The following is an 18,351-nucleotide window of genomic DNA, read 5'->3' on the forward strand; positions in this document are numbered from 1 at the left end:
TACCTACAATAGCGTTAGCAGTACAAAAAAAATGAGCACCACATTATAAATGTCTATTTATACACTAAAAATTATAGAGTATTTCAAAACGAATTCAATTATTATTTAGCAATAATTAGAAAATCCCCGAATTTGCATTCGTGATCGTATTCATAGTGTTTGTCTACACTAATATTATAAAGAGGAAAACTTTGTTTGTTTGTTTGATTGTAATGAATAGGCTCATAAACTACTGGACATTTTACCAATGTTTGCAAGTTTGTGGTTACTTTGATAGTTTACCGATTTATAATAATTGTATACTTATATCATTGTTTAAAAATATTCAAACACAATATGATATAGGTACTGATTTATCACTGGTTTCAGTGATGAACTGATGAGTCAATGTTAGCCACAATACTAATCACTTTCGTCATACATGTGTATGAACTATGATTGATGTGATTTGCAATGTGGTGAAATTTCATAAAAATCACGGGCCAATTTTTTGTTTTGAATCCCACCGAAAATACATATATTACTAATTGCGTTATTAGAATAATTAATTACTATACCCACGATCAATTATTACAATTTACAATATAGTCTCAAATGCATACTAGAGAAACATTGCAATTTGAATCAATTAAAATGCATAGCATACAAAAATAAATTCACAACACAAGAAATTCCGCGCGCAAATCATAGCGCGTGTCAATGAAATCAAGAATGTAATTTTATATCAAGCCGACGAGCGACGACGCCGAACTAAAGTACCTACAGTACCATTTACCTTCAGTGTACAATACAGTTTACAGACCTACGACGGACGAACAATAATGAGTAATAAATAAAAAAAACATAGTTTCTAAGGTCATTAGTTTTATTTTATTTTATTGTTATTTTCTTTGAACGATTGGAAATGAAATTACTCAATTTTTACACAGAACTTTGATTTATTAGAATTATGCTCATTATGCATAAGATAACGAACGCGAATGCACGACATCTAGCGCGTCAATGTCTAAACATCGCCTTTCGTTTAGACATTGACGCGCTAGATCTGTAATAAGTATATAGTCTATGCGCTAGATGTCGTGCTTTATGTCGTGTTTCGCTTGGCAAAAGTCACGCACACTACTGTAGAAGTGTCAAATTTTTCCGGTATTTTACTGTTGTTTTTCTAAGTAAATATTGTAAATTATTGATTAAAAAGGTCGAACGCGCACACATTTCATTATAGAGAAGTGATAAAATGATTAGTTTTAAAGAAATAGTGTCTGTGTTAAGTGTTTAGAGGTAATCAAAAATGTATGGAGGGACGGTCGGAACATCAACCTTAATACATAACATCAGATGTTGTCACCTTTTCAGTTCGATTTCGTTCGGGTTTAGCAAAAATATAAAAATTATACTATTTATACATATTTATATCTGCCTGACGGAACTTCTTCATGTCTATTGTCTAACATCATTTCTTCGTTGAACAACAAAAAATAGTTACCGTTTTTTTATAACTGTGTTTAATTTATATCTGGTTATAACTATTTGTACTTTTTATTTTGAATAAAGTCGATTTCAAGGAAATATACCGTGTTTTATTTGTCCAACATTTTATTGATGGTAAATAGCCTGCCTACAGGCTACATGATAAAGCTAAATAAATAAAAGTCCTCATATTTTAATTTTACACATTGCCGATGGATGTCAATACTCAATAGCCCTATATATATTTTCAGTAGTTTTCTGTTTTATGCTATAAAATAGTATAGTATAGAACATAGGAAAAGATTTTTCTCTAGCAAATATCTAGTGTAAAGTTTTATCAAAATCGTTACAATATTATGTAGGTATTGTATTTGTGTGAAAGTTTTCCACTTTCTATCCAGCCCTCAGAACTAAAACTTTGACATCCTAACTTAAGAGGGCGTATAAAGCCAGATAATTCTACGATTAAGCCCCGCACATTACGCGCCATGCCGCGCGCCCTCACAATACCCTCATACACCCGGCTCATCCAACGTACGTAAAGTTCATCGCACGCTAAATTATACACAATATTCTTCGCTCGTTCAACGCGTATTTTCGGTAGTTAGTAGGTATGTTGTCTAAAATAATTCTATAAAACAGTGAAGTTGAAATCCTCACAAATTATGTAATATGTCTTTTTATTATTATTTGTTTATAATTATTAATGATAATCGATACATATTATAAAACAGTAAAAAAACTGTCTGTATGTAATATATAAAAAAAACAATATTAGGGAAACAGTATAGAGCACGAATCCGTAAAAAAAGTCTGTCGAAATAGCGAGTATAGATACTATTTTTAAATAAACATACGCAGTCGACGACACACATTCCTCCAGAACTTTATTTTGATTAATTTGGTTATAGTCCATTGAATGAGTCCCTCCAAGGGGGGTCTAGAGTGCATGAGTTAGTAACGTAAGATGTTTCTTCGGAAACATGTCAAGAGTCCCTAGGTAATAAACATACTAAAACCCCGGGCCACTAGGAGGAGCCCCGGAGTGGGGGGAGGGGGGAAATGGGTCCATTTTTTCATTTTTCGCTTAAATCTCAAAAACGGTACATGTTAGAGAAAAACTTTCAAGGAAAAATTGAAAGGCCATAAAATTATCTACAAGTTGTACCTGAATCATTTTTTCCTATATCCTACCGTTTCTGAGTTATACGCAGTAAAACATGATTTTGGCTCAAACAATTTCAACATCAATCGATCAAAAAATATTTCTTTCTTCCAAAAAACTCAAATGTGCAACTTGTGACCAGTACTGATAGATTGCTCTTAATTAGGTCTATAATTGGTAAAATAAACACATTCCTCCATGGAAGCCTTTAGGAGGAATCGATTGTCAAAATATTATATTAGGGCAGTTTGAGTTACTAAATAAAATAAAAAATAAAAATAAAAAATAAAAATCGTTTATTTGTTTCAAAACACAGTGTACAATCATTTTAGAATACACTAGTCCCCACACTAGGATCCCCTGTGTTGTGGGAAACTAGTCTCTTCCTATGTTACAGAAGTATTTTTAGTTTCTAAAAATTAAAAGCTATACATTGCAGTGTAAGAAATATAACAAAAAACGAAAAACGAAAATAAAATATTTAACAAACTCCAGTGTATGTGTGAGCGAGTGTGCGTGCATGTGAGTGTGTTTGTGTGTGTGCATGTTTATGTGTGTGTGTGTGTGTGTGTGTATGTGTGTTTTATTTTTCACTGACAAGCAATGCTTCAGTTTCACTATAATTTAAGTTAAGTAAAAGTTGTTCTAATCTCTTTTTAAAAATATATATAGATGCATTTATTATATTTACATTTAATCTTTTAATGAACTTATTGTAGAGGAAAGGGCCCCTATAACTATAAAAGCGTTTGACAAAATAGGTATTACATTTCGGAAGCGTGAAATTGACTCGTCTTGGGGCTCTTGATGTTGGTGCAAAGGTTTGCTTAGACATTTTGTGGAACTTTTGTGCGGTAGCCAGAATGTAAAGTTGACGGACTGACAGAACTTTTGCGTCGGCGTAGAGTGTAGATGTAGCATATCGAAAAGGTTTCTTGTAAGCAACTTTGAGTATTGCCCGTTGAGCGCGCTCAATTTTAAGCATAAGGGTGGAACCGCCGCCTCCCCAGACTGAAATGCAATAAGAAATAATGGATTCGCAGAGTGCTTTGTAAACTAATTTTATTGTATGGGCATCGGCAACTGAACGTAATTTTTTAAATATGTGTATAAGCTTTCTAATCCTAGAGCACAGTGTATTTATCTGAGGTTCCCAGGAAAGTTTGGAATCAATGATGACTCCCAGATATTTTATTTCATTAACTTCTACAATGGATGGACATAAACAAGAAGAAGAGTTTGTACACGAATGTATTTGAAGATTTAGCGACGTAGGTGGGACAGAGCGACTCGTTATACTGAAACTGATGAATTTAGTTTTGTCAATGTTCAAGGTTAAAAGGTTGTCCTGTAACCAAGAAGCGACAGTAAGAAGACCATTTTGAGCTGCAGCTTTTACTTCGTTCCAAGAGTTAGAATAAAATACGAGAGCTGTGTCATCTGCAAAAGAGAACAAAGTGGTATATGGAAGGGAAAGGGAGCAAAGATCGTTCATGTACAGTAAAAACAATGTAGGAGCGAGCACGCTGCCTTGAGGCAAGCCATATGGGATGTTCATTAGAGTGCTATGTTGATTATTTATGCATACTCTTTGGCGACGGTCAGTAAGGTAAGAAGTGAACCATTGCAGAGCGATGCCTCGAACTCCGTACAATTCCATCTTACGTAAAAGAATGGGCCGCGAGACAGTGTCGAAAGCTTTCGCCAGATCCAGGAATACCGCGATGCATTTCTGTCCTGAGTCTAACTTATTGCTAATGCAATCAACAAGGGAGGAAACAGCACCGTCAGTAGACCTGTTCTGGCGAAAGCCAAATTGGTTGCAAGCAAGTAGCGATTCTTTTTCCAGATAGGAAAGTAGCCTTTTATTTACGACTTTTTCCAGAATTTTGGATAGCGTCGGGAGAAGAGATATGGGTCGATAATTAGAGAACGTTAATTTGCAACCAGATTTATGAATTGGGATGACGTTTGCGATTTTCCAGTCATCTGGGAATGTACCCGTAGTAATACTGAGATTACATAAGTATGTAATCGGGGCAGCAAGGCAGGTTTTTGACATAATAATCGTTTTACTTGGAATATTATCCCATCCACAGCTAGAAGAGGTTTTGAGGCTACTAATTAAATTGGCAATTTCGAGTTCGTCGGTTGGTGTTATGAAAAAAGATTTTGTAAAATTAGGTATAGATGTCTTAGCGGCAAGAAGATTCTCAGAGGTATTGAGTTTTTGTAATGTTTTATTTGCAAGATTTTTACCTATGTTAGTAAAGTATTCATTGGTTTTGCAAAGAGACTCGTCAATGGAGTCAGAACATTTTAATAAATCATCAGAATTAGAGTTAGACGAGTTTAAACTACAGATATCTTTAATAGTCGACCATAAGCGCTTTGAATTGCCTTTATTTTTCTTTAAATTTTCACTATCATGGAAGTTTTTAAGATTTTGGAGAATATTATTACAATAATTACGATAACGTATGTATTTTTCTTGCAGTACGACATCCTTAGGGCGCTTCCTAGCAATGTTGTGGAGACGATCTCTTCGTCTAACGCAACGGAGTAAACCGGGCGTAATCCATTGTTTTCTAATGGCCTTAGAATTTGGAATTGTACAACAGCTTGAATTGTTTTTAATCGCTGTGTGAAGTGGATTGACAAAAGCTGCCACTGCTTCGTTAATGTTGTCGATGCTGTACAAGAATTGCCAGTCAATATTTTGAATATCATTATGGAGATTATCAAAATTAATTTTTTTAGATTTCTGTGAAGGAGGGAATGGTTCAAAATTGTTGAGGGTAACACCCACTATAACAGCATCATGGTCGGATACTGCTGAAGGACAAACAGCGACACGGCAAGATAATTGGCTTTTGATTTGTGCATGGTCTAAACAGCTGTCGCCCCGTGTCGGCAGGTTATGGCCTGAGGTTATTCCATAGTAAGCCAAGAGATCAAGATATTTATGGACTCTGGAGTCTGAACAGGAATTCCTTATATCGATATTGAGATCCCCTACGATAAATATGGACTTATTTTGGTACGATAAGATCAAACGTTCCAGCGATATTAAAAAGTCGTCAATATTGTGAAATGACGGGGATCTGTATATTGATATAATAACAATGTTGCTATTCAAAACGGTAACCGTGCAGTTGGCATCAGTAAACGAAGGTTCGTGATTCTCAACTTGCAAGCTCGATTTAAAAAGTAGAACAATGCCATCACTTTTATTTAAGAACTTGTTTGATTTAAATAGAGAGTAGCCAGCCAGATTTAAATATGTAAATGATTCATCAATCCAACATTCAGTTAGGATTATGAAGTCAGGAGCAAAATTGAGTCTATTCAAGAATAAGGAAAAACTATCAAAATTCTTATGAATGCTTCTTATATTTTGGCTTACGATGGTGAGATGACAAGAATTAAAGTAGTTGGAACAACTTTCGGGACATGACAAAAGTGCATTTTGAATAAGCGGCGTGTTATCAATGTTATTAATTAGCTTTAAGTTATCGAATGTTATAAATTATTTTAAAATAGAGGAATTCGAATATATATGCATAAAAAGAAAAAGTATGTAAATAGATGTGAGATAAGATTATTAAATTGATTCCCAATATAGTTAATATTTTAGTATATGGTGAAAAATAATTATTTGTGAGTGAGATTGAGTATATTATGTGAAGTGTGTAAGGAATGTTAATATTAAATTGTGATTTAATCAACAAGCTGGAGTTTGTACTGTTATTAAATTTATAATACGAAGGCAAAGAGATGAGTAGTTTATAAAAGTGATTTTTTCTTACTTCTAGTCATTTATTGTTTTGGAGAGATTTAAGATGGTTTTCGTTTTTCACCAAGATGTAGGGGGCCCCATCGTATTTTCTTAGATAGATATTCCCGTTTGATATCCAGCAGTATTTGTATTCCTCCATTTTTGCGAAGTCACGAGCAAGGTAGAAGAGGCGTTTGGCATTAGGCGTAAGCATTTCGGAAATATAAATAGGGGTGGGGGGAGCCTCGATACCCAGGTGATTACAGTTTAATTGGCGGGTCTTGTTTTCTTTATTAAAGTTTCGTGCAGCGTTTAAGATGTTAGTTTTGTGTAAAGTATTTGAAAACTCAATGAATAGGTTGGACATAGATTTATCTTTCCTATTCGTCGTGCGAAACACATCTCTTAAATCATTCGGTTGTATAACAATCTTTAGGGTTGAGCAAAGCTTAGATACGTAGTCAAATAACATGGATTTTGTAGTTTGATCTTTTTTGGGAACATTACGTATTTCTAAGATAGTTTTATTTAATGACCTTGCCAAGGTTTCATGTTGCTCCTCGAGAGCTGCAACTTGTAGGCTAACAGCTTTCCACTTGGCTTGCAAACCATCTATTTTGTTTTCCACGTCATGAATCCTCTCCGTGATGAAATCCACAGATTTTTCAATATCCTGAGTTGTGGTGGAAATTGACGAGATATTCGCTGATATTTCACTTATATATCTTTCCATGGAGTCGAGCCTGGTGTTCTGTTGGTTGCGGAAAGTATCAAGTTGTTGATTTTGTTCTCGCTGGAAATCTTTCAACCATTCTTTCATCTCGTTTCTAAATGTAATAAACTCATCGTCCTCGGATCTTGCCATCGCGCGCTTTTTATTCCGTGCAACAACATGATGTTTGTCACTATCACTATCGTGCGACGAGGCAGCATTGCGATTTGATGCATTACGAGATTTGCCTTCCATCGGGGAATACGGCATTATACGTACGCAATAAGGTTCCTTTTGGCACTTATGACGAATAAAAGTCGGTCGAAGATAGTATGAATGATAGATAATAATAAGGTGCTAATTAGTAGTTTTAATAGTTGTCATCCGTGATTGGAGAATTCAAGGTCATACGGGATGCGGTGCGAGACGGACGAACTATTTGTATTCTTTCTAACGCGTACCGTACTTGATCGCGGTACTAGGCGCACATGAACACTCAGAGATTGTCACTGCTTACACGGATCACCCCGCACTTATGTTCTCCTATTATTTTAAAGATATTTACGCAACTATTTTTTTAGATTTTCGAAGGTTAAAATTAATTATAATATTGTAAACGTCCACTATCCACGACATCCGAGAGGGAAGAGGGTCAGAGAAACATGTCAAGAGTCCCTAGGTAATAAACATACTAAAACCCCGGGCCACTAGGAGGAGCCCCGGAGTGGGGGGAGGGGGAAAATGGGTCCATTTTTTCATTTTTCGCTTAAATCTCAAAAACGGTACATGTTAGAGAAAAACTTTCAAGGAAAAGTTGAAAGGCCATAAAATTATCTACAAGTTGTACCTGAATCATTTTTTCCTATATCCTACCGTTTCTTAGTTATACGCAGTAAAACATGATTTTGGCTCAAACAATTTCCACATCAATCGATCAAAAAATATTTCTTTCTTCCAAAAAACTCAAAAGTGCAACTTGTGACCGGTACTGATAGATTGCTCTTAATTAGGTCTATAATTGGTAAAATAAACACATTCCTCCATGGAAGCCTTTAGGAGGAATCGATTGTCAAAATATTATATTATGGTAGTTTGAGTTACTGAACTTGATATTTTTATTTTTTTCTTCCAAAAAAACTCAAAAGTGCAACTTGTGACCGGTACCGATAGATTGCTCATAATTAGGTCTATCATTGATAAAAAATACCAGATTCCACCATGGAGGCGTTTACGGGGAATTGCATTTTATTAGGGTAGTTAGTTAAAAAGTTCATGTATCGTAACTACCCTAATAAAATTCAATACTGTTACTACAACTACAATACTACAATAATGATAGACCTAATTATGAGCAATCTATCGGTACCGGTCACAAGTTGCACTTTTGAGTTTTTTTGGAAGAAAAAAAATAAAAAGTTCAAGTATCGTATCTACCCTAATAAAATTCAATTCCCCGTAAACGCCTCCATGGTGGAATCTAGTATTTTTATCAATGATAGACCTAATTATGAGCAATCTATCTGTACCGGTCACAAGTTGCACTTTTGAGTTTTTTGGAAGAAAAAAATAAAAATATCAAGTTCAGTAACTCAAACTACCATAATATAATATTTTGACAATCGATTCCTCCTAAAGGCTTCCATGGAGGAATGTGTTTATTTTACCAATTATAGACCTAATTAAGAGCAATCTATCAGTACCGGTCACAAGTTGCACTTTTGAGTTTTTTGGAAGAAAGAAATATTTTTTGATCGATTGATGTGGAAATTGTTTGAGCCAAAATCATGTTTTACTGCGTATAACTAAGAAACGGTAGGATATAGGAAAAAATGATTCAGGTACAACTTGTAGATAATTTTATGGCCTTTCAACTTTTCCTTGAAAGTTTTTCTCTAACATGTACCGTTTTTGAGATTTAAGCGAAAAATGAAAAAATGGACCCATTTTCCCCCTCCCCCCACTCCGGGGCTCCTCCTAGTGGCCCGGGGTTTTAGTATGTTTATTACCTAGGGACTCTTGACATGTTTCCGAAGAAACATCTTACGTTACTAACTCACGCACTCTAGAACTTTTTATTCAATGGACTATTAGATTGTACGACATTTTTCGACTCAGCAATTATTCTAAAAATAAAATCATTCTTATAAATGTGTAGCTGGGCTCTTATGGGTCTATATCAGATGTTCCAGATCTTTGATTTTTTTTAATCAACAGAAAATTTCCATCAGACGCAACAATTTTTGTTGACGTCACTCCTATAAATGTTAGAGTGTGATCTCAGGGTCCCTCATCATACATTCTAGATCTTCGAATTTGTATATTTATATTGCCCAGATAATACCTACACAACAAAATAACTTTCATTCAAAGCCGTCCAATAGTTCCGGAGATTGGCGTGTACAAACAAACAGACACATAGAGTTTTTTTAGGATTTACGGGAACAAACCTATCCAATGTCCTTTCTCAGGTCTCAAGCTATCTCTGTATCAAAGTTAGAGCTTAGAGAGCCAGACATACATACAGACAAACAGACAAAAATTCTATAAACTGTGTACCTATATTTTTGGCTCCTATATCGATTGAAAATCACGCCCCAAGTAGGTATTCGTAAAAATATTCAATGTACAGTTTTTACTTTCGTACAATTTTTTTTTATACCTATGTGATTGTAATATTATTATCTAATACAGATTGTAAATATATATAATGTGTAGTTACTATTCACAACTTGTATTGGTTATTTACTGGAGCAAACATAGGAATCTACCTATAGTAATACTATAATATATATATATATAATATTATAAAACATTCCCGATTTTCCCGAAACGAATTTACAGAATTTACACAAATAATAATATCCAAACTCGCCTGGATAAACTTTCTCAAATGAATCTATAGTTTAGGTGGTCTGTTGCGGTTCTGCATCAGGTGTTTCAGTTTTCAAAATAAATTATTATTTTATATTTCCCGGATAATATAATAGTACCTACACAACAAAATAACTTTCATTCAAATCCGTCCCTAGTTCCGGAGATTAGCGTGTACAAACAAACAGACAAACACAGACAGTTTTTTTTATTTACGGGATAAAACTCATCCTATGACCTTTCTCAGGTCTCAAGCTATATCTGCACCAAAATTAGAGCCCAGACATACATACAGACAGACGTACAAAAATTCTAAAAACTATATTTATGTATAGATATGTACTACATATTACTATGTAATACAGATTATGAATATATTATATATATACATATACATATTATGTATATTATAAAAAAATACCTATTCAATGTAAGTACAGTTTTGACTTTCGTACGAATTTGTTATACCTATGTATAGATGTTATGTATGATTATCTAATACAGATTGTAAATATAATACATATGTACTATTCACAACCGGTTTACATATTATTGATATTATTATTTACTGGAGCGAACATAGGATCTGCCTATAGTAATAATAATAATATAAATCTTTCTTGACTTGATTGATTGCACCGCGACTGTAAGAATTAGGTACCTACCACTATGAATTTTATTTACCTATCTATAGTTGCTGCTGCTATCGCGTCAATACTCAGCCCGCGGAAATTATTTTACAGAAACTAAACTTTCTCAAATAGGTAAATCAAGTCTTATCTTTTTATATTATAATTATTATTTATTAATATTATAACAATACTATTATAACTTACCTTCGACATTTAGTTATCTTTTCAATTTGAATCTTTTTTAGTTCTCGTTTCTTAAGTCTTTTCATTTTGTTGTTTACAAATCAATATTCGGCGTAATTATAAAACACGGCGCAGCAATTTTAGCGTGGTCTACTCGTCTCAACGGAGCGATAGCGTCTGATGTATGAAATAGAATTATGTTTTTAGCTCCCGGAACGTGCGATGGAAGATGATTTCTTGCGTAATTAAAAATATAGTAAGCGCCAAAAGTGTTTTATCGTGATTAAACCAAAACTAAAAGTAATTACACAAAATGCTCGGACAAATATCTTGCAAATGTTTTAATATAATTGTTTATGAAAAAAAAATCTTAATAAGTATTACCATGTCCAGTAAAAAACGTAAAAGTGTGAAATTTAGAGGTAACTTCGTGAATTTTTTCTATCGAGTCAATTTCAATATTTTATGTTTTTGATCTGACAATATAATCGAAAATATCATCAAGTTTTACATATATTTTATTTTTTATATTTGGTCTTGAATATTACACGTATCAACTAAAAGTTGATTGGTGATTTGACTTTATACGCGCCCTTAAATTATAAATGCAAAGTAACTCCGTCAGTCTTTTCTTTTCGTCGCAACCACTGAACCGTTTTGAATGAAATTTGGTACGGAGGTAGTTTGCGACCTGAAAAGGGACATAGAATAGGTTTTTAGGATGAGAACTGTGCGGGTTTTTCTTTAACTCGGGCGAAGCCGCGGGCTGAGTCCATCCATAGTCTGTGCTATGGTAATATTACTATGGATTAAGTTACTACGTGTAGTAGGTAGTACATAATACATAATATAAAGTAGGTAATTATTTACGCCTACTGTCACAGCTACTACTGTCGTCTGCCAACATAATTGGTATTTTTGAAACTCACATTCAAAAACTTTATTCAAAGTTTTACAAGTATTTCTTTTTAAGACGATACACAAAAAAAAATCCACTGCTTGGCGGGCGGAGTCTAATAGCTCGCTATCGCGAACGCGGGTGTGCGCGAAGTCATTCTTGCATACTCGCCGCGCTGCCGCTGGCCGACTCGGGACAAACATGTATGGAGTCGTCATACAGTTATAATATTGTTATACATATATTTAATTGTTGATTTATTGGTTTTATTTTCTTGCTTATAAACACAAAATTATCTTCTTTTTAACAACTACTTAGACATTATTAATAATTATTAATTATTATTATTTCGTAATGTTTACTTTATTACAAAATAATACAGGTTATAAATAATCTTTAAAATAACAAAAAATATTGTTACTCTGAAAAAATGAAATGGTAAGTACCTAATTACGCGGACTACTGAATTGATTTAGATAGAATTTGATGCTGACGTAGATATTACATCATGCCCAGAAATGAAAGGTACTATTTCTGAAAGAAGTTATAAACCCTAATTCTTCTCAGTCAAAGTCAAGAGTGGAAGATATCGCTAATACAGTAAAACTGATGCGAAACTTTGGATGTTAATTTGTATATTTTTTTTGTTAGTTGTTACTTAATCACGTCATTACCAATTTTGATAAAATATAGCTAATTGCCTGGATTTACACATAGGATACTTTTTATCCGAACTGAACACTTCTGTGGGATAAAACAGGATTCACGATATAACCTAATTCCACGCGGGCAAAGCCGCGGTCGGAATGATATTTTTTTAAATAAAAAAATTGTTTAAAAAAAACACAAAATATACTGACGCATGTATTTATTTTTTGCACTCTATTTTAATTGTAATTATTCATTACAAATAATCAAAATAAAATAGCCAGAACAAAGTTAGGCCCTGGTAGGATAGGTAGGCAGGTACAGCAATGTGAGACGAACACTGGCTTATTTATACCAATAATAATGTATTATAAACATTAAATTAAGTTTACTTTCTAACAACAAAAATACATAATATTAGCTAATGTGAAAACGAATCAACCAATCATCCCACAACAATGAAATGTGCACACAAATATTCATCCAAATCGGTTCATGTGATTAGGAGGAGTGACTGCAGCGCCATCCTCCGGGCCCAATTGTGTTTCCAGATCACCCAGGAACTCAATTTAATATACTTACACAAAATTTTTCGAAATGAAAACTCACATTACTATGTAAATATGAATATAAACCGGTTTTAGTACTAAGCAATTTCCCGCACAGGTGTAGTAAGTATAAATGAAATAAATATCAACATCAAATTCTTTATACAACATACTGATCTACCACCTACTAAGAAATTCTTGAAATTTTTTTCGTATTTTTTTAAAATATAATACTACTCCAACGAGCTCCTGTTCCATAATTCCATATTACGTCCACCATACTTCCACTAAGTTCACCATGATTTTTTATTTCTTTGCACTTTGTTGCTTTTTGCTAAAAATGGAATCATGCGATAAAACCAGTAGAGCGTTGATAACATACATTTTTGACTGAATAAAGGTACTTACGAAGGAGTGGGTTCACATTGTGAACAATCAGTGGGTTTATTTTCCTTCTGGATTCCGGATTTCTGAAAAGATTATTTATGCTATAAATGAAAAAATCTTACACATTCGTTATGTACTTAAAACAGGGGTACATATCAAACATCGTCTATAATACAATTATCATCAAATTTAAAATAAAACCAACTTACTTCATTAATTTGTTCCAATTGTAAGCATTCTTTTTCCTCCAACCTTTATGTTTCTTCTTCTTATTTTCTTTATTGTCCCCATTTGTCTCATTTTGTCTTATCGTGTTGTCACCCTTTTTTACGATTGCGCAAGCGACACAAGTTCCCCGTGTGACGGCCGTAGCGGGAATGACTCGTGCAGCGATCGGGGTAGGAAGGTACAGGGCGGCTCTCGCTATATTGGCTGGTCAGGCGCTAATTTCAAGTATTTCTTGTTTATTTCAAAACCATCGCATATTTCAAAATTCTAAAACGGTAGACGTATAGGTTGTACATTTTATAGTTAATATCCAAAAAGTCGTAACTTTACGTTTGTTATTTTGAAGATGCCAGAGATTAAAAAAAAATAACAATGAGAACTTTGTATTTTTTTTCTATCGATAAAATATCATGGAATCATGTTTCTAAAACGGTAGACGTATTGTGTTACTATTGAACTTTCTTGTCAAGAATTTTCATCACGACAACTTTAATAATATAAAAATTACGAAGGTTTAAAAAGGGCCGTAAATGTTAGAAAAATTAATTCATCACCTTAAAGGTAACCTATTAAAAACTCGAATTTCTATTACCCGAATCTTAAAATCCCTAAAACGGTTGTTAGAACTTTTAAAAGACAGATGTAGTGAATGACAACTTTTTAAAATTCCTTTTTTAATTTCCCAGATGAATCAATTTCCAGATACACCAAAACCAGATTTTTAAAAAGTATTTTTTTGTTTCCCGTATTCTCATAATCCAGATATAGTTATACCAGATTCTTTGAATACTTTTTTTTGTTTCCCATCGTAACATTTTCCAAATAAACTATTACCAAATTTTCATAATCTTTTTATTTGGTTCCCATGAAATCGTGATTATACCTTTACTATTGCCTGAAAATAAACATTACCAGTAAGTAAATTGTTTTACTTGCCCATTACAGAAAGGTTTAAGTGTCAAATTCGACTCAGTAGGTTAGGTTAGGTTTGAACTGTGACCCTCACGCACGAGCCGAGCGAGCGAAGCGAGCGTGCCGCGGCAGCGGCCGGCGAGTGCCAGAACCGACTCGCTATTGTTTTACTTACCTATTACAGAAAGGTTTAAGTGTCAAATTCGACTCAGTAGGTTAGGTTAGGTTTGAACTGCGACCCTCACGCACGAGCCGAGCGAGCGAAGCGAGCGTGCCGCGGCAGCGGCCGGCGAGTGCCAGAACCGACTCGCTATTGTTTTACTTGCCTATTACAGAAAGGTTTAAGTGTCAAATTCGACTCAGTAGGTTAGGTTAGGTTCGTGCTGTGACCCCCTGAAAGGATTTCGTTTCGTTTTTCTGGATATCGTTTATTTGAATTTAAAAAATCTGGACATTCTTTGTCTGGATATCAATTAACTGTATTTCAAAAATTTGTGTTTTAAAAATCTGGCTTTCGTGCATATGGATTACGGTCATCTGGATTTTGTGCATTTAGATTTCGTATGTCTGGAACTCATTCGTCTGGATTGTAAAACGTCGTACAAATAAAGAAATGGGCAAATGAAATTCGGAGTTGCGATTATATGGAAAACAAAACTTCGAAATTTTAAAATTCGGGGTTATGAAAAAATGTCCAAACGTTTTCGGGATTATGATATTCGGAATATTAAAATTCGAGATTAAGATAGGTAACCCTTTTTAAATATATAAATCGCATACTTACTGCAAATAAAATTAATGGTAATACAGCTATACAGAATTACGTCGCGTTAGAGTGTATATTATTCTATGGTATTATCTCATTACGCAGGTTTAGCCGTCATTCAACGGCATGCAAATTTATTACATAAATATTAATAACTAGCGGTCCGCCCCGGCTTCGCCCGTGGTAAATGTTTACGTTTTCTCTACATAAGAACCATCCTCGTACTTCAAGGAATATAATAAAAAAAGAATTATCGAAATCGGTTCAGCCGTTCTCGAGTTATGCGCTTACCAACACATTTTGCGATTCATTTTTATATATAAGACTAGCGGTCCGCCCCGGCTTCGCCCGTGGTACATGTTTACGTTTTATCTACATAAGAACCATCCTCGTACTTCAAGGAATATATTAAAAAAAGAATTATCGAAATCGGTTCAGCCGTTCTCGAGTTATGCGCTTACCAACACATTTTGCGATTCATTTTTATATATAAGAAGAAGATAAGAAGAAGATTATTGTAGTTCCTTTAATGAATTCTGAAGTATTTTTGAAGTGAAACTTCTTTATCGGGGTTGGAAATAATTTAGTGTAACATTTTTACGTTACGCGTGACATTTTTCCGTTACGCGCCATCATCTTATCCCTATCACGCGTGATTCGACGTATTTCTGTAAAGTTGCATATAGTAAATTATTTTTTGAAAAATAAGGTCATAAAGAAGTTTCACTTCTTACGTGTGTACACTAGTACACGCGCACACATTTTTTTAAATGCTAAAAGCTTGCTTCAAGCGACAGGAATAAACAAGAAAACAAACCAACCATAGTTTATTATGATTTATTTACATATTTGTCACTTTTACAGTATACCTACTTACACCTTGATAAGTTACATGAACAACCTAAGCATCAGCCATTCAGTGCATCCAATTTTATTATGATGTAATGGCTGATAATGCTAGTTTGATATGGACGGCTGATTCTTTATTGTTATGTCTAAACGTATTTGTGTAATTCAATGAATAACCAGATAAATATGAAAATTGATAATATTTTTGTTCAGGGTGAGATCTACTCCACTCCTATTTATAGTTTGTTTCTGTTTATCACCATTGTCGGAGTGGGGTCAATAAAACACAAAATAAACTATAAAAATACATTTATTAACTAGAGTTTAATATGTTTAATAGACTAAGCGTATGAGGCGGCTGGCGGCGGACGGCGGGCGGCTGGCGGGCTGGCGGGCCGGAGGGCCGGGCGGCGGTCACCGGTGCGGCGGCACGAAGCCCAGCGCCGCCAGCGCCGCGTCGGCGGCGGCCACTAGCGGCGCGCGCCACCGCCACAACGCCGTGTCGCGCACGGGCTGCGCGCGCAGCTCGGCGCACGCCTTGCTGAGCGCGCTCACGCAGTCGGCGCGGTAGTGCTGCAGGCGCGCGTGCCGCGTCTCCAGCGCGTACGACGAGCACGCGCCGCCCAGGCACGCCAGCGGGAAGTGGTTGTGCAGCGCTAGCACGCGCTCCGTCTCGTGGAACGCCTTCACGTACTGGCCCGGCTTGGTGAAGTTGCGCGTGCGGTACACGTGCTGCAGCATGTGCAGGTAGCGCGGCGCGCCCTCCTCCCACTCGTGCTCGTGCCGCAGCGAGTCCAGGAAGTACACGTTGGACGCGTGGTACGAAGAGCGCGGTGGCTTGCCGGGCGCGGGCGCGGCCAGCGGCAGCGCGCGCCGCATGAGCCCGGCCCAGTCGCCGTCCTCCAGCGGCACGATCACCTCATCGATGTCGAGCAGCGCGAGCCAGCGGTAGCGGTACATGTGTCGGTATAGACAGTCGTTGTACGGGATCAGCTCCATCTGCCGCTTGTGCGTCGTCTTCTTTTTGAGGTACATATGCTGCAGGCCCGGCAGGTTCGGCTGGCCGCCGGGCAGCGTTATCGGCGTCACCTCCGTCACGCCTATGCTGTTGTAGTAGTCGAGGACTTTGGTGATGTTCGGATGCACTTGCAGTTCATAGAAAAATATCTTGTCCGCGCCCAGTAGGCGAATCAACTCGATCCACTCGACGAGACGCACGGATAAGTCTTCGTGGAGGAAGTCGAGTCCCTTGACACAGACGGCAAAGTCTTTACGCTCCTCTGGAGCGGCTGGGCGGTCGTTGTGCACGCGCAGGTTGTTGGTGGCGCGGTCGCACGGGCTCGCCACGAGCGACACGGAGGCTGGCACCAGGTGGCGCACCTCAGCGGGCAGCACGCACGCCAGTAGGTACGGCTGCAGCACGCCGTCGCGGTAGTTGCCCCACTTGCTGTTCCACACGTACTTATACTCGAGGTTGCGCACCACCACGGGCGCCTCGCGCTCTTCGAACCACAGTTGGCAGTGCGTGGCCAGAGTGGGCTTGATGCGGTCGTGCACGGCGAGCACGCGCACGGCGGGCCCTATGCGCGAGGCGTTGCGCGCGTCCATGTACGCGCCGTACAGGTGGAACACTTCGCCCTTGGCGCGCAGCGTCTGCCAGTACGTGTTGTGGAACTCGAGATCGTAAATGGAGGGGAAGGGCGCGCAGTCCTTCTTTTTGTAAAACTTGTTCTTGTCATCCTTGTGCCGGTGCCAGTAGGCTAGCGGTAGCGAGGGCAGGCGACGCTCGGCGTCGGCGCGCAGCTCTTCCTCGGTGAGCACGCGCGTGTCGGTGGCGGGCAGCGGCGCGGAGGGCGCGGGCGGCGAGGCGGGCGCGGGCGTGGACGCGGCCGGCTCGGACTGCAGCAGCAGGCGCGCGGGCGGGGCGGGGTGCGGCGCGGCGCGGCGCGCGGGGGGGTGCAGCCGCGGCAGCGCCAGCGCCACCAGCGCGCACCAGCACAGCAGCGCCGCCAGCCAGCGCGTGCGCGCCCGCCCCGCGCTCCACCGCGCGCACCACCCCCGCATGGCCTGCAACGCAACACACACACACGTTACTCTCCATCGTCTAACTGCTAACGGAGCCGGTATTAATATAACTTAGAAAATTATTAAGGGATGCAATTTTTTAATATACACAAATTGAGACAATTTGCAGAATACAGACTCTGATAGCAGTTTAAAAAAAACTATTAAGTAGGTACACTTCATTTATTCAATGAAGGAATGAGTTTGTGAAACAAAATCTTAATGTATTTCAACGACTCC

At 37.3% G+C, this 18,351-nt stretch overlaps 1 protein-coding gene and 1 long non-coding RNA gene across 5 annotated transcripts in view; both read right to left on the reverse strand.

Moving 5' to 3' along the window:
* Window positions 1-12,391: 12,391 nt before the first annotated feature.
* On the reverse strand, window positions 12,392-13,801 carry LOC149478578 (uncharacterized). The gene is made up of 3 exons (XR_016317366.1): window positions 13,502-13,801; window positions 13,314-13,375; window positions 12,392-13,239 (listed from the first exon to the last, which is right to left on the reverse strand). It is a non-coding gene; the product is annotated as an uncharacterized LOC149478578 (long non-coding RNA).
* A 2,538-nt stretch (window positions 13,802-16,339) lies between these two features.
* Window positions 16,340-18,351, reverse strand: part of LOC149478579 (uncharacterized) — a 35,257-nt gene continuing 33,245 nt past the window's right edge. For all 4 annotated transcript variants that reach the window (XM_089708378.1, XM_089708379.1, XM_089708377.1 and 1 more), the window contains one exon: window positions 16,340-18,114. In XM_089708378.1, the coding sequence (XP_089564504.1) occupies window positions 16,462-18,114 (1,653 nt within the window). In that variant the 3' untranslated portion in view covers window positions 16,340-16,461. The remainder of the gene's footprint in view (window positions 18,115-18,351) is intronic.

The sequence above is a fragment of the Colias philodice genome, chromosome 21 (assembly GCF_061535455.1).
Source record: "Colias philodice isolate Cphi_HAF_F1 chromosome 21, ilColPhil1 Martin Lab GWU primary, whole genome shotgun sequence".
In the NCBI taxonomy this organism is placed as follows: domain Eukaryota; kingdom Metazoa; phylum Arthropoda; class Insecta; order Lepidoptera; family Pieridae; genus Colias; species Colias philodice.